Genomic DNA, 17,851 nt, shown 5'->3' with positions numbered 1-17,851 from the left:
AACGTGGGTACAGGATTTAACAGGAAGCCAAATAGATTTTGTTCCAGAATTATTTCTTCTAGGGATAATTAAAGGAAAATACAATAGAACGGAAAAAAAATTGGTGTTACATGTATGAACAGCAGCAAGCATTTACTTTGCACGGTGTTGGAAGAAAGATTGCATACCATTTGAAGGCTTAATAATTTTTTAAAAATTGAGTGCACAGAAATGGATACACTGACTATAGAATTAAAAGGAAAAGAAGATTCTGAATATTATGCAATATGGGAGAAATGGTACGATTGAATAGACAATAGAAATAAGAAAAGAAAGTGTATACAATAGAAGGTATAGAAATAGAAAGCGTAGACTGTATTGGACAGGAAATGTAACTGTATAAAAATGTCATAGTACTGTTTATTATGTTATTGAGATATGTAAAAAGGAAAAATCCAATAAAAATATTTTTTAAAAAGACAAGACAATATTTCTGACCTTTAAGGCAAGGTTTAAGTTTTGAGTCCAGTGTCAAGTATCCACATTGGAGGAGTTTTTTTACAATTGCAAATCTTAAATTCTTAATCAAATTCCCTAACCAGGGCATTACTATTGTGTGACTTTGGCCTAAACTTTTTATACATATTAACTATTATGAAACTGTGGTATGGATTAAAGAATTGAGAGTATATAAAACAGATGAGTGGAATTAAGTAGCTTAAAACAAACTGAAAGTACTCTTTTTTTCCCCTAGAACCGTGATGGTGAACCTATGGCACACATGTCAGAGGTGACACCACAGAGCCCTTTCTCTGGGCATGCGAGCCTTCACCCCAACTCAGTTCAGCTCAGCACATGCATCTCCCGCCAGCCAGCTGGTCTTCGGGTCTCTGCCACGCATGTGCGGGGGAGGCGGGGTGCACATGCGGGGTCACGTGCGCATATGCGGGGCATTGTGCATGCACAGGGGTTGCATGTCCATGCACAGGGGACAGGGCACATGCACAGGGGTCATGCATGCGCGGGGGCAGGGCACACAAGGTCACACATGCATGTGTGGGGCACAGGTTGTCACGCACACATGCATGGGGGACATGGGCAGCGTGCATGCATGGGGCACACACATGCATTGCATTTTGGGGATGTGCGCATGTATGCATGCGCCTTGGGCACTTGGTGCCATAAAAGTTAGCCATCACTGCCCTAGAATCTCTGAACCTGTCCTAGAACATTCCATTGGATAAAAGCTATTGCATTATGAGATACTATTCTCTCCTGTATCCATAGGTAACGTAATTTACAGAGAGGAACCAAGATTTGTTTATACAAAAGAAATGAAACTATTTGCTTGAATGAATGCCAGTTGATATTAGCTGGGGGGGCATGTAGATTCTCTCTCATGTTAGGATCTGTTTTATTAGTTTTAATTATTATAATTACTAAACAATAGAAGAGTTTTATTTCTGAATTGTTTATATTTGATATTAGCTTCTATCTGCATGTTGTTCCTGCTGAGTTTTAAAAAGTTTATGTTATTTTGGGGTAATATATTTGCATAAAAATAAAGAATACACAGGATGCAAGACCTATCAATAAAACTACCTTATAAGGACTTCTAATGCAATTCCAGATTATAATCTCAGACACAATTCCTTACATGACCCCATCTTGATTGTTGAAAATGTGCCCAATGTAGATATGTATAATAAACCCCATCCTTTTGACTTACTTTGCTATGTTTGTCATATAATTGTTGAAATTATTGTAAATGGCAGCTGCTTATTTTTATACTATAAACATACTAAAACATTCGTTTTCATATTGAGGTCTTGTTTGCAAACAAAGTTGGCTTTTCCTTCTCTAACAATTTTATATTTTGTCTTACAGACAATAAATTGATACTACTTTGCATGTTAGTGTATTCCAAGACTTTAATTTTTAATTTTAATTTTTAAATGTTAGTGTACACCAAGCTTTAGGGTTGGTAGATCTTTTAGAATTTTACCAACTGAATCTTTTGGTTGAAAAGTCTTTTTAGTTGAATTCACTGTTAATAGAGAGATTCTTCCAGTTATAGCAACTTTTCTTTGTGGGTTGATTTCCCTGTCCAGCCTGAGGTACATTGCACACCAATTCTGTAGCGTCTCTGGTATTCCTCTAATGTGGCATGCTTTTTTAACTTCTGGGTCAATAGCATTCTTGAAATAGTGCAGAAGTATTTTTCAGGCCAGTTCATGAGGTTGCTTGCGACCCTTCTAAAGTCCCATACAAAGTCTTTTAAGGGTTTTTCATTTCCATTATTTTGTCTTCACTTTCCCCAATTCTTGAACCTAAACATAAGGAGTTCAAGGAAGGCATTGACATCCTGTAGTTCTGGTGCTTCCTTATAGTGCAATTGAGCTACCCATTCGGAAGCATCCCCCTCATTCATCCCATCTGTGATTGCAGCAACCAGGTCGCCATCTGTTGCATATTGGGTTTCAAACTGATCTATGTGGGACCAGATCCGAGTAAGGAAATTAGCAAAGTGATCACGCTGTCCGTCAAATGTTGCTTTGAAAGCCACTTGATCTGGTCTGAGGGGGGTGCGGGGATCGGCATAGCAACTGCAGGTTGAGCTGGAATGTGTTGAGCCAGCTGGTGGAATGTAGGGGCCCTATAGGGGTACTCCAAAGGGCGACTGAATTGGAATCTGCTGGGCAGGGCCTGTCTGTAGAATTCTCCGGGATAGGAAGAGGGTTGCAGTCTGCTGCCTGCACAGATCCCTTTGTTGAGAAGAGATCGCTGCTTCTCTTTGGCCCAGGGTGTTCCTGAACCAAGTGGTGCAACGGGTGCTGGCATCCACTAGCACTGGACCAACCCCTGACGATAAAATCCCCACCCTGGAGGAATACTCTCTGATGGGGGTAATCTCCTTGCTGGTTGTGGAGGGTGAGGAATTGGGGTTTTTAACGTACCCAATGCCGGCTGTATCTGCTATCTCTCCCTTGCTGCTTGTGTCTGCTGGGCTGGGGCGATCCTTAGGTAATCTCTGACCGATGCCACGCTGGTTCCACTATCAAATTTTTGACTAGGGAAAGTAAAGGTGGGCTGTGTTAAGACCCAGCTTGTCTCCAGCTTGTCTGGAGAGGTTGTGGCTGTGAGTGGCTGGAATTGCTCTGGGATGCCTGCCATTCTTCTCCACTCTGTCTCATGGGCTGTCCTCGGAGGGCTAGAGAAGGAAAGGCGTTCAGGCAGGTCCTCCTCCGGTCTCCCCTCTGGATTCAGCTCCGTCTGGCAGCTTTTCTATGAATCCATCTCCTGAGGCCGGTTGCCTGATCTCCGTCTCTCCTCTGCAGCTTCTATCACTTGAAAAAATTCTTCAGAAGGAGAGCTGGGGGCCCCAATTAGTTCTCTGGTGTCAAGCCCCCTAGCCCCTTCTGTAGCTTCTTCCCTTTCATCTTCATTGAGTCTTCGCACTGCCCCAATTTTGGAGTCAGTGCTGGGGCTCAGCACCCCTGACAGCCCCCTTTTGGGGCGCTGGAGTTTGTAGGAGTTTCGGGATAATGTCAGTGTTCCAACAAACCTCCATTCCAATCAATAACTCCGAGACAAACATATCTCAAAGGTACATTTATTTGAATAGTAAACTGGCACATCTGTGGAATCCCAAAACTGAAAGTTCCAGGCTTCCTTGCAAAAGTCAAAACCACAAATCCATCCACCCTTAGCCATCAGCACATCACATGGTCCAATCACCATCCGTCCTAAAGAAAGATTCCAAATTCATTATACGCCACACTCAGTGACCTTGAACCAAACAAAAGAATTTTATTTTGTCTAACTAGATATACTCAAATGGATTCCTCCCTCTCACTTTCTCAGACCCAACCGTGGCAGCTTGGGAGCATTAAATCTCAATATGGCTTCCAAAGCTGACACCTTCTTATGAAATTAAAAATAAATGCATACGAATTCTCATTTTTAGGGCTGGTTTATGCTGAAGCACACCAATATAGTGGCAGGATTTTCATATAGTTTATGTTTTGAAGGGAGCCTTTTTCATTTTTTTTAGTTGCTGAGATGTATTTCAAAGTTCTAAATAATTCTGCTAATAATTTCATCTAGCAAATTGATAATTTACAGCTACATGGATTCAATACAATTTTGTAAGGTAACAAAAAGTTAAGAGGCCACATGCAATCCACAAGTTGTCTACCACTGCACCAATAGCTTCTGCTCTTTGTTTTTCAGTAATTCAGATTTCCCAAAATCTTTTAACAATTGAAGGAACAGGAAAATAACTAATCAATATAATGAATATGTAGTAGTAGCATAAATAAACCAAATTATAAATTCTAATTTTATAGGCCTCCTAAGTTGAGCTTGTCTTCTTCTATGAAATAGACTTACATTTGTATCTTTAGATCAACTTGCCTCAATTTCTTCCTTTTCTTACTGGTAGAATCATAATTAACATGACACAAGCCAGACAGAACATCATTTTCAGATTTTTTAGCAGAGAAATAAAACTAAACACATTCATAAGAGAAAGTCCTTTTGAATTCAGTGGGATTTATTTATCATTAGGTAGGTTTAAGATTGAATTGCATGCTCTTATCAGAAATTAATCATCATATTTTCTTAATGTATGAAGCAACTCAGTTTTTCACTATTTGAGGTCTCAGTTTAAGAACTTAGTTTTAGATCCAAAGTTTGACCTTCCAAATATGAAAAAATGGTTCTTTATTTATTTACATAGTGTTTATGGACAATAAATCATTTATTGTCTTTACAGGAAAATGTTTGAAATTGAAATATGAAAGGGAACAAAATCAGCCTATTTGCTGAACTTATGGGGCTTTTTCTCTAATGTTTGAACTGAGCAATTAACCAGTGGAAAAACTTGCCTTCAGAAATCATGGGCGCTCCATCACTGGAGGTGTTTAAGAAGAGACTAGACAGTCACTTCTGAAATGGCATAGGTTCTCCTGCTTGAGCATGGGGCTGGACTAGAAGACCTTCAAGGTCTCTTCCTGCTCCATTCCATTCCTTGAAAGTTCCAGGACTTGAACATCGAATGAATCAGACACATCATTGAACATAATCATTTCCATATAACAGTTCTTGAATGAGAAGTTACAATTCTTTTCCCCAGTGGTGGGATTCAATTTTTTTTACTACCGGTTCTGTGGGCGTGGCTTGGTGGGCGTGGCAGGGGAAGGACACTGTAAAATCTCTAGTCAGAGGTGGTATTTGCAGCTGCTGAATGCACAAGGCTTTCTTTCAAAGGTTGTGCTGGCAGTTTCCCCAGTGGTGACAGGGGAAGGATACTGTAAAACAGTGGCCCCCAACCTTTTTTGTTTTACGGACCGGTACCGGCATCACAAAATGATCCACGGACCGGTACCGGCATCAGCACGCACGACCAAGGCAAGGCGAGCCGAGCCGAGCGACCGGCCAGCCAGCCGTCCCGCGCTTCTCCCCGCCACCTTCAACTCCTCCTTTGTACCTTTGTCGATGGGCTTTTCGGGGTCCTTCTTAATCTCCTCCTAACGTGAGACTCCACCGCCATCGTGACGGCTCTTCGTTCGAAGCCGCCCCCCCTCAACGAAACTAAGGTGCAAGGATTCCTTCAGCACCCAAATGCCGCTTTCCAACCGACGACCAACAAGCTCACCCGGAAGCACTTTCTCAAGCGCTGTCGAAACAAGATGGTGGTGCCCACTTTTTTCCGGCCCGGTAAAAAATGATCCACAGACCGGTACCGGTCCAGGGCCCGGTGGTTGGGGACCACTGCTGTAAAACCTCCAGTCAGAGGTGTTATTTGCCGGTTCTCCGAACTACTCAAAATTTCTGCTACCGGTTCTCCAGAACAGCTCAGGGCTGAGAAGGATGAAACCCAGAATAGCTTGACTTAGGGTGGGTTCTAACAAGAATTTTGCTTAATGGTGGCAATGGAGATTGCCAGGATTGCTGCACTAAGTGATGCAATAATATGATGTTGCACCTTATGATTTCATCACTTAGCAACATAAATTCCAATCCCATAAATTGTCATAAATTGAGGACTACCTGTAGAGGAAAATTTCCCCCTCAAATTTCCCTTCCCAAAAAGCAAAAAATAAATAAATCAAGGAAACAGTTGGGCTATAATCACTGTTCCCAATATCATCTAGTTTTATTTTTTTCCAATCTTCCTTCTTTCCTTTCTTTCAACTCCTAAGTATAGTCAGAATTACTAGCCAAGATTCAACTTTATCACCATATTATTAAATTAGATAAAGAAATGTTTACAAAAGTATGTTATATATGAGACATTTTAATTGTTTTTTCTTTTTACCAAAATGCTTTTTCAGAAACACCAATTCACTTAAATGAAATATTTTGAGTTTAGAACATAGATCTTTTTATCTAAACTATTTTAGCATTTTAACATTCTTTCTCATTTTAAATCCTACTGTTATTATTTGTCTCTGCTACATGTAAATTGATCTTTTTTTATAGATTCAAAGACTTTTCTGCTTACAGGTAGTTTTGACCTGCAACCAGTTGTTTAGCAATTGTTTGATATTACAATAGGTTCAAAATGGGTGTTTTAGGATTGATAAACTGTTTCAGACTGTCCTAAAATATCATGCCACACAAATCTTCTAGTTATTTGGGGCACTTGACAACAGCTTATCTTTATGACTGGTCGTGACTGCAGTTTTGATTTTGTTTGCTGGTTTCTGGTAAAAAACCACCCATTTTTAAGAATGGGTTCACATTTACGATGTTTGTTTAATGACTATGGATTTGCTTAATGACTGCTGCAAAAAAATGTAAAATCAAGCCCAGTTATCTTGATGCCTTGACTCATGACCCTAATAACTTGAGACTGTAACTCTGGTTCCAATTGTGGTTCCAATTGTGGCTGTAAGTTGAGGATTACCTGTAGTTTGATTTTTTTACTGTATGTATCACTTTGTTACTATTTTATATTGGTTACACTCATGTTACTTTACCAAAACAAGACATTAATTACACTAGCTATATATGAAAAATATAGAAATAACAAATAGACAATTGTGGCTTCAGCAAGGTGGATATTTAGATGCAGTTAAAATGGCACTTTCTTTTATTTATGAATTTCTTTATGGATGAATTTTTAAGCTGACTTGGATAGAACTGAAAACTTATTAAAGCTTTGTAAAATTAACTAATATAGCCTGACTAAGTTTGACATGACTGCATACAACTCTGGAATCTACTTTAAATGAATAGATTGAGTCAGATTGAATCTTATTTACCGTAATCAGTATTTAAATGAATCAGAGTGAAACTGGAAGAAGCAGATATGTTATTCACCTTATAAATATATTAGCTGTAAGCAGTAATAGTACCTTTGGATTTTTTTTTTAAATTTGGTAAACCTAAGAAAAAGCAACATTGATCTTTTGATGGTAAAACCCATTATTTGTCCTTCCACATTGCAATAATGTTTTAACCCACAATTATAAAACTCAAGCAATTTATTGTAATTTTTCTTCTGATTTGGTTCAAAACCTTTTATATTTATCACAATGTATTTTTAAAAATAGTGGTATTGAATAAATTGGTTTTAAATCTCCATCCATCACTTTGCCTTTCCATTTATGTATGTAAAGAAAGTATTATCAGTCTGTCTTATGCCAATTTTTATTGTCATGTTTTTTCTGTATTTGTAGATTGATTTCTGAAAGTACCTTGGATTTCTGTGTCTGCTCTTCAATCAGAGTTCCCTTAAACTGGGAATATGTTTTTTAAGGTGCCAGAAATTGCCCTTTAGTTTATTCCTACTTTTTAAATAGGATGTATTTACTTGCCTCATTTGCAACTTGCATCATTTTAGCAAGGCCTGAACTTAATTACACATGAACTCATATGTATCTTGTCAAAAAATTGGAATAACCATGGTGGCCCAGTGGTTAGAATTACTTCTGCTGACTGCCAGCTGTCAGCAGTTTGGCAATTCAAATCTCACAGGCTCAAGGTTGACTCAGCCTTCCATCCTTCCTAGGTTGGTAAAATAAGGACCCAGATTGCTGGGGCAATATGCTGATTCTGTAAACCACTTAAGAGGGCTGTAAAGCACTGTAAAGTGGTATATAAGTCTTATTGCTATTAGAAAGGACAATAGATGTTTATAAGTACATATAAATAGAAAGGTGGTATGGAGAAAACACATGAAATTATAATTGTCCTCATTTTATTGGATAGAATGATTAAGTTACAACTCTAAATGAAAAGTAAATAAATAAGTAAATAAATATTTGATGGATGGAATAGAAAATGGGACTTTTCCCCTTCCTTTCCTTCCCAGTATTTTCTGTGATTAGAATAGCTAGGATATCTGATTTCAGTGGGAAGCTCAAAGAAAAATCAATTTGCTTTTCTATCAATTAGTTAAACCATCCTATTTCTTTTCAACTGAGTATGATTACTAACAACATATGTTTTAGTTCTTTTATACTTATAAAAGATTCCATAGTATTTTGAAGTAGTTACATTTTTCTTTTTAAAAAGTTCCTACTGGTGCCTTTTCAAAATACAAGCATATGTATCTGATTATTATCTGATTATTTCAGATGATTTGATGCTGTTGCAAAATACAATGGTGAGGTTAGGGTAGCAGGTAAAGAGTAATTTTTTTTAAAAAAAAATTAGCAGATTCAACAAGAATATTCCTCTGAAGACTGGGTGTTTCAGAACATGCATAAGTATTACTATCACTATGGAGATAATTAGAAAAGGGGGAAGCTGTATTTTGAAAAGCTCCAAGGTGATACTTTAAATGGTTAGAATCATATATCATAGACTTGTTATCTAAAGTAGCTTGGATTACATTATTATCTAAAGTTTAGTCACAGGTCTCAGTTATCAACATTTGCACTGTTACATCCATACAAATTCTGACCGTGTTCATGCAAGCAATGCTTTTACTATATCACCCAAAATGCAATAACGAGTTATTTCATGACTGCAACGAAACACATTTGCACCAGCTAAAAACATAAAGATGCAGCTCTCTTTGAAACAGCTAAAAGGTGCCTAAGAAGATAGATATGAAGTAACCGTTTTGGTTGTTGCATAGCAAACCAGATTTGCAAACAGAACAAGGAAAACTACAGCGATGGAGAATGGCAAGCTTGCCAATAACAACAGCTTTTCTATCTTGCTTTCTGTACTGTAATCTAAAAGAGATCCATTTCCTTAAACTCATTTATTATCTGAGTTAAAAAAAAAGTGGGGTTTTATTAGGGTTGCTTTCTTCCCATCTTTTTGAGAGGGAAGCTGTTTCCTTGACCAATCCTTGACTTTGACACACACACACACACACACACTTTCTCCTGACTTCTTTATGGGAAAGTAACCAGTTTCAGGAAGAGAAGTTGTTTTCTTTCTCTCTTGCACTGAATACTGCAGAGCCAATATTAACTTTCAGAGAAAGAGCTGCTGGTAAGGGAGCAGGCTTCCTCTAGGATTTCTTTTTGTGGGCAAAAATGGAGCAAAAGCAGGCATTTGAGATGTGGGATTCCTTAGCTTACCAAACCCCCCCCCCCCACACACACACACAAAAACACCACTACACAAGAACTATTTTAGAAGGCACATTGCCACTGGAAGTCTATAGGAACAAGAGACTTTTGATTTAGATCCACTATTGATATCTTTATATTAACAAGGTTTGATTTGATTTGGCTATGTTACATCCTCTTCCTGTACCTGTGCCTGCAATGCTACTTATGCACATGAAAACACACATAAAAGTAGATTGTCAAGCTTGCCTGTTTTATCCATTTGGTTCCTTCTGATTTAAGCACATGGCCTTACTGATTCCAAATTATGCTACTGGTTAGAACTAGACAGAGCTGGTGCAAATCAAGACCCATTCCTCACTCCCGTTTTCAAGCAAATATCTGAGATTTCCCATAACAAGCAATAATAATAGCAACATCAAAGAATGAATATACAGCCTTCCGACCCCAGGTTTTCCTATCAGAAATTTTCTTTAATGGCTTATATTATGATCCTTTCAGTTTCCAGAGGAGATGAGGACTGTCTTTTTTTTTTTTTTATCCTTACATATGTCAATTCCAGCTGCATTACTAATAGGGGCATTGCCTTTCTGACTACCAGGTGTGTGTGTGTGTTGTAGGTGATGGGTAGGTGGGGAGGCCAGTCATCTATAACAATTCTTAAAAGTCTAATCTGGCAGGACATGCAGTTGGAGTGTGATAATCTTATTCAGCCTTCCTTCTGGGTGGCTTTTAGATTCAAGTATGACATGCAGTGGCATTTGCTGTAATTCAGCCCTTGGAAGAGGGTTAAAAAGCTGCCCTGTGCTGCATGTAATTGGTTTCCAAGCACAGAGAGAAAGTGGGCTGTTTCATTTTGCCTTGAGGATACTGAGAATTCCATTATTCAAGCCATTTGATGTGTGTTTCAGCTTTCAGAAGTCTTGAGGAAAAATAGATTAATGAGGATTTGATGGTGGGTTGATTTGGAGCATACAGGGGTCCTTTGTCTCACCAAAAGAGTAAAATCTGGAGGGAGAATATGGGAAATTGCTCAGCCGAAAACTAGAAACAGAAAAGAAACATCTCACAAGCAAATAGCACAAGAACAGAACTTAGGAGAAATAAGATACTTACCCTACAAAAGTAAATTTAGTCCTGGAATACTCATGCATATTTTATTCCTTAGTTCAAATAGCCACATATTGATGTTAAAGCTAGGAAGCTGAGCCGATATCTGCACAGATCATGAATATTAGTGTTGTCTCTATGTATCATATAAGAGGAGAGAGTCTCTGTGCAGCCTGATTTCCTGTACTTTTTTCAGAGCTTTGTGCTGGTTTTCAGAAGCTCACAATCCAGGGAAGGAGGGGGAAAGAGAGAGCGGAGGAGAGGAGAGAGAAAGATGCTTCTAGCTTTTCTTCTTCTTTCTCTTCGTTTCTATGGTGGTTAGTGGTGCATCATTCACCCGATCAGTTGTCACACTGACATGGGGCTGCCTGCTCAGTGGTCATTAATAACCCTCCACTCCCCAGAGAGGAACCAATAGCTTTAGAGTGCCAAGATGTAGGACTCGCTGATGCTCTGGTTGGCTGAGACAACTTGTCTGTTAGATGACATTGCTGTTTAGAGTACAAATACACGGAGCTCTCCTTTCTCCGCTTCCAGACATTCTTTCACTGGACAGAATGAATGCATCTCTGTGAAGCACTGAATTCCATTTAATGTGTAGGGTATAATACTGAAAAGGAGGCACATTCCTGTTCTGGTTATCTCCATTCACTAGTTAGAAAATATATCTCCCTCCCTCTCTCCCTCCCCATACACTCATACAGAGAGATCTACAGTATGTCTATTAGCCAAATGTGTTTGAAACCCCACTGTTTGTTCTCCCTTATGTTTTGCAACATGCATTGACTGAATGATAGAAAATGCATATTTACACACTCCTGAATATAAATATGGAGACACAAAACAAACATCAGTCAAATTTGTAACCAAACATACACTAGAAAGGAAGAAGACAGACCTTTTTATATTCTCCCTCCCTTCCTCTCTCTCTCATCTATATATCTCTATACCTATCTATCCATCTATCTAATCTCTACCTCTATATTTCATCTATCTGAATTATCTGTTTTTTTCTTTTATTTACTTTTCCTAAATAAGTAGCACTCTGAAATTTTTCAGAATTATAGCTGAGTTTGAAAACATATTCTTGTCAAAAAGAAAAAAAATGACTCCAAAATATTTATTAACTTTTTTTTCCCTATAAATGTGTTTACGTAGAAAGAGAAACTCAAACACATAAGGATTTGAAAATCAACAGGTAGAATTTGATTTTAAAAAATATAACAGGTTTACTATAGTGTACATAACCCTTCTTTTGAGATGCCACCCTCTAGTGGAAAAAAATAAAACTTAGCTTTCATTTCTTTTGGCTTGACAGTTACGTATACCTTTATTATAGAGATAATATCTAGTGATTTCTGAAACATGGATGAATAGTATAAGACAAGGGTCTTCAAACTTGGGAAGTTTAAGACTTGTAGACTTTAACTTCCAAAATTCCTGAGCTAACATGACTGGAGGAGGAATTCTATTTATTTATTTATTTATTTATTTGATTTGCCAATTGTTTACAAGATAATAAGTATAAGTGTATACATAGTTGTGAATACATGAAATGGGTACATATAAGAAAAATAAAAGAAGAATAAGAGAAACAATAGGACAGGGACGGTAGGCACGTTGGTGCGCTTATGCACGCCCCCTACAGACCTCTTAGGAAAGGGGTGAGGTCAATAGTAGACAGTCTAAGGTTAAAGTTTTTGGGGTTTGGGGAAGAAACTACAGAGTCGGGTAGAGTATTCCAGACATTGACCACTCTATTGCTGAAGTCGTATTTCCTGCAATCAAGTTTGGTGAGGTTTACTTTGAGTTTGTATCTATTGTGTGCTCTTGTGTTGTTATGGTTGAAGCTGAAGTATTCATTGACAGGTAGGACATTGCAATGTATGATTTTATATACCATGCTTAAATCAGACCGAAGACGCGGCGTAATTCAAGGTTTTCTAGTTCTAGAATTTCAAGTCTGGTGGCATAAGGTATTCTACAACGAGTAGAGGAGTGGAGAACTCTTCTTGTGAAATATTTCTGGACTTTCTCAATTGTGCTAATATCAGATACGTAATGTGGGTTCCAGACTGATGAACTGTATTCGAGTATTGGTCTAGCAAATGTTTTGTATGCTCTGGTTAGTAGTGTGATATTACCAGAGAAAAAGCTACGTAGGATTAGGTTAACAACTCTTAATGCCTTTTTGGCTATGTAGTTGCAGTGGGCTCTAGCACTTAGATCATTAGAGGTGAGTATTCCAAGGTCCTTTACAGAGCTTGGGTCATCAACAAGATCTTGACTATTCAGCTTGTATTTTATTTTCTGATTTTTTTTGCCAATATGTAAGACAGAGCATTTATTTGTTGAGATTTGAAGTTGCCATTTTTTTGACCATTCTGATACATAGTCAAGATCTTTTTGTAGGGTAGCAGTATTGTCTGTGGTATTGAACAGCTTTACATCATCAGTGAAAAGAATGCAATTGCTCTTAATATGATCACAGAGGTCATTTATGTAGAGTATGAAGAGAGTTGGTCCTAGAACACTGCCTTGGGGGACACCACTATTGACAGGTACAGAATTTGATAGGACGCTCCCAATTTTGACCATTTGTTGTCTGTTTGCCAGGAATGCTTCTATCCAGTTATTCAGTTGTCCAGAGATACCATAGGATTTTATTTTTAGGAGTAGTTTGTCGTGTACCACTGAATCAAAGGCTTTACAGAAGTCTATGTAGATTGCATTTATTGCTTTGCCCTGGTCGAGTTGTGTCGTCCATATGTTTTTGCAGTGTAAGAGTTGCAGATTACAGGATAGTTTTTTTCTGAAACCAAATTGTTTATTGGAGAGTAGGTATAAGTCATTGTTCTGCATGCAATAACTATTCATGAAAATATCTGTCTGTCTTCTATGAGTGCTTTATTAACTTTATAATATATTAACGTTTTTTTCAGACTTTAAGATGCACTTTTTTCTTCCAAAAAAGTGGGTGGAAATGTCTGTGTGTCTTATACAGCTAACACAGACTCAGAAGCATTCTGCAGGCCAAAAATATGGGTGGTTTTGGCCTCCAGAGGCCTCTGCAGGTCCCGTTCTTGCCCTCCCCAATGGGAGGCCGAAAACGGAACATGTGGAGGCCTCCGGAGGCTAAAAATGGGTGCACTTTTCACCTGCCAAGTGCTTCTAGACACCGGGGAAGCTGAAAATGGGATGCATGGAGGCTTTGGGAGGCCAAAACCAGACGCATTTTTAGCCTGCAGAGTGCTTCTGGACTCCGGGGAGGGCAAAAATGGGACACGCAGAGGCTTTGGGACGGGTGAGATTCAGCCAGTTTGGGCCAGTTTGAGCGAATTGGGTATTAATTTTACATCCAGTTCGGCAAACCAGTAGTTCTGAAACAAGCTGGTCCCACTCTGCCCCTTCCAGGAGTCCATGCCCTGTTTTTTGCCAGGAAGCTGCACGGAGGCTTACAAGGCCCGAAATGGGGCATGGGGCGCAAAGCAGGAAAGAAGAAAGAAAGAGAGAGAGAGAAAGAAAGAGGGAGGGAGGCAGAAGAAAGAAAGGGAAGGGAGAAAAAGGGAGGGAGGGAGAGAGAAAGAAAGAAGGGAGGGAGGGAGGGTGGGAAGGAGGGAATGGATGTTAGAGTTTATTGCAGAAATTAAATCCAGAAAGCACACAGAGATGACTGGTTCAGCAGGATTCATTAACTTCTTTATATACATAATAACATATGAGTAAAATGTACAATACCAATAGTAGATTCTTCCAATGCAACACAACCATCCCTGAACAGTCTGAACAGTCAGACAAGCCAGACAAGATCGTAGCTTCTCAGAGCTCAGAGCAGATAGCTTAATACAAGCCACGCCCAGGCTACTTCTAGTTTCAGTTTCTAATTCAGCTCCCATTGGCTGATCTGTTGCCATGCTATTCATTGGCTGACCTTGTTACCATATCTCTGCCAGTTCATGAATATTCTGACAAGGGAGAAAGAAAAGGAAGGAAGTGAGAAAGAGTCTGTATCATCATATTCTAACAAGCAACTGATGGTTAGGACAATTTTGTGTCCTTTTCTAGTGTAATTTGAAGAGTTTCTGCCGATAGATAGATGAGGGATTATGGCTGAGTTTGGCTGCTTTTCCTCAAGTATGCTTTTATTGAATATAATCATTTTAGAAGATACTGTTTACGTTGCTGCATAAATGCTTCCAAAATAGCAAAAAGAAAGAAAGGAAGGGGGAGAGAGAGAAAGAAAGAGAAAAAATAGGAAGAAAGAAAGAAAGAAAGAAAGAAAGAAAGAAAGAAAGAAAGAAAGAAAGAAAGAAAGAAAGAAAGAAAGAAAGAAAGAAAGAAATTAGAAGGAAGGGGGGAGAGAGAGAAAACTGCTATTATTTTTAATTGTTCCATTATTTATCATATATTAATATTTTACACTGTACCTACACCTAGAGTGATTTTACTGCCTTTATTTGGCTCAGGTATCATGTCAATAGTCCAGAGCATAAATATCACTCTTTCTTTCTATAACTCAACATTTTTTATGAAAAATAATAAAAAAGCAAAACATCCCACCTCCCTAATTAAAAATGAGTGTTTTTGATGGATCAGTTAAAAACAAAATCTGTGAAATTAAATAAAGATCAGTGGAAGAATTGTGAAAGGATGGAGGCTGAATAGAGAATTATAAAGTTAATAAATCTTTAAGAGTTTGTGCAACATTCAGCCTCTTTCAATATTTGGTGTAGCTTGTTGGAAATATCTCAAAGCCAACAAAAAAAAAACACCTTGGATCGTTGAAAACAAAGAGGATTTATTAAAAAGAAATAATAGATGGTTTGCAAAGCGTCTGTGGCCCTTTAGAACCTCAACAAACAGGTTCAAATCAAAAGCCACACCGTTAAATTCCAAAACATACTTTACATACGGTTTCATCTCATCACTCAAGTTCCCTCTTTCTTGAGACTCATTCCCTCCCCACTTCAAACTCATTGGATATGCCCTCAGGTGTTGCAGCTAATCCCAGGATGTCTCTGGGGAGAATTATTTCCTTCTGTTATGTTCTCATCCATACCCCTCCCTACCTCTTACTTTGGCTGCCCATGTGGCATCTTTCCTTAGCATTAAGGAATGTATCCCCTCATCAGGGCCTCTTTCTAACTTCTTAAGGTACAATTTTACAGTTTCAACTTATACTACCATTTTTCCAAAGAGATTATAACAACCCCGCCAAACATAATAATAATATAAAAGGCATAAGATGAAAATATATAAAGGCTCAACAATGGAGCATGTCAAAAGTATAAAAGCAAAGCATGTATATACAGGGAGATATTTGATAACATTTGATAACAGATTAACAGAAGGAAGGGACCCTGCAGGTCATCCAGTCCAACCCCCATTTGTGAAACATTTAAGCATCTTATATACCATTTTATTTTTGAATTTACTTATTTCTTACAAGGTGGAGCTAAGTTCTAAAAAACCACTTTTCAGAAATGTATGTTGAATATTAGTATTATGTAGTAGAATTTGTAACTAAACTCACCAGATGCATATTCTTGTATTTTGGATTTCAAAGTTCAAAAGCATTTTCTTCCCTACTGTGGTTATTTTAGTACTAGTTTTAACTAGCTGTTTTATGTATAATTGGTTGATGAAAATAAATTTCTTGCAAAATTTTACTTCAGAGGCGATATGAAAATGTCTTTGTTTGTTGATGCCCATCTTGTAGCAAACAACTTTGTAAAATCCACAGTTCTATATATAATTCCCACTGATCTCTATGAATCACTTTAAAATATGTATGTATGTATGTATGTATGTACGTACATATGTACATGTATTTAATTTCTTAAAATATTTGTTAACTTCTTTCTGGCCCAAGGTGGAATTTTTAGATACTATCAAGGAAAGGATACCAGTTTAGTGACCACAATTGGGAATGTCAGTTTGATCATTAAGTGAAGTAATAATCACTGAATGAAATTCTGTCCTTATTATATTTCTTCACAGCTTTCCTTTCCTTTATAGACCTATGAAGCTTGCAAATCAACGGTGAGATTCAAACATTTTTACTACCGGTTCTGTGAGCATTGTTTGTTGGGCATGGTGTGGCTTGTTGGGTATGGCAGGGGAAAGATACTGCAAAATCCCATTCCATCCCCACCCCAATAACCTTCTTTCCAGCTCTGTTCTCCTGTGCAGGGCAACAAAAGAAGATCCAGTCGATCAGCTGGGACTCGGGAGGCAGAGAGTAGATGGGGGCAGGGCCAGTCAGAGGTGGTATTTGCCGGTTCTCTGAACTACTCAAAATTTCTGCTACCAGTTCTCCAGAACTGGTCAGAACCTGCTGAATACCACCTCTGTTGCAAATGCAAGGAGTGGGTGTTGTAACTGTGAGCAATTTGCTAAACGAGGACTATGTGTTCAATTTCTGACCATTGTATTATACAGTCAGTATTGCAGGAAGTTGTTGGATAATCAGAGCAGATTCTGTACTCTTTTTTTTAAATTTAGTGGAGTGTCTTATAACTGCTGTGACTATCATTTCTTTTTAAGTTAAGTTTCTTCCATGCAATATAGATCTTTCTTCAAAAAACTGTTTTTAAGAGAGAAATGTCTTCATCAGATTATGTAATTTTCCATTTACTCTTAAATAAATGACTGACATAAATGTTTATGTATGCTACTGTCTTGGCATTTAGTAGTAAATTCATCTTTAAATATTTGAATCCATCTCAGCATTCTCTATAATAGGGTATTAATTTGATCACCAGTGAATATTTTCTACATTTATTTTGCAACAAAAAGAGAATAAATTAACTTGGTCTTCGGATTTACTTTTTTTTCTGGCGCGTACCCCATTTTCTACACAGTAGACTGAAATGATAGTGATAGCAATACCTTCACTTCTGCAATGATAGATGAAATATCAGGCAAAATACAAAAATCTGCGCAGTTCTCATTTTTAAGATGGTTTGTCTCTTCATTTTGTTTAAAACAATAAGAACTCTGCTGAGAGAATAACCACCCCGCCCATTTTTTACCTAGGTCTCCAAGAAACCCAGAACAGAAGATAATTAAACGAGTGATTGCTCTTGAAGGGGACATCATCAAGTAAGTATTATACATTGTCACCTCTGACTTCTGTGAGAGTATTCTAGCACCTTTTTGGTATAATTTGAGTGGTATCCCAGACAACCATCATTTTTTGTTATATATGGATATGTATTATT

General features: G+C 38.0%; 2 protein-coding genes across 3 annotated transcripts in view; one reads left to right on the top strand and one right to left on the bottom strand.

Moving 5' to 3' along the window:
• Positions 1 to 11,023, bottom strand: part of LRRN3 (leucine rich repeat neuronal 3) — a 41,599-nt gene extending 30,576 nt beyond the window's left edge. Inside the window, exon 1 of the mRNA XM_026669111.2 lies at positions 10,635 to 11,023. The gene's annotated coding sequence lies outside the window, so the exon portion shown is untranslated. The remainder of the gene's footprint in view (positions 1 to 10,634) is intronic.
• Positions 1 to 17,851, top strand: part of IMMP2L (inner mitochondrial membrane peptidase subunit 2) — a 134,321-nt gene that overhangs the window by 91,314 nt on the left and 25,156 nt on the right. The window contains exons 4-5 of one of the 2 annotated variants that reach the window (XM_087969277.1): positions 16,629 to 16,670; positions 17,667 to 17,732. In XM_087969277.1, coding sequence (XP_087825403.1) covers positions 16,629 to 16,670; positions 17,667 to 17,732 — 108 coding nt within the window. The remainder of the gene's footprint in view (positions 1 to 16,628; positions 16,671 to 17,666; positions 17,733 to 17,851) is intronic. The other variant, XM_026669112.2, reaches the window with a different exon arrangement.

This window comes from Notechis scutatus, chromosome 6, assembly GCF_049901735.1.
Source record: "Notechis scutatus isolate UNSWTSFEM ecotype Mainland chromosome 6, rNotScu1.2, whole genome shotgun sequence".
NCBI classification, from domain to species: Eukaryota; Metazoa; Chordata; class Lepidosauria; order Squamata; family Elapidae; genus Notechis; species Notechis scutatus.
Note: the sequence above shows the minus strand (reverse complement) of the source record. Positions and strands in the feature narration are given on the sequence as shown.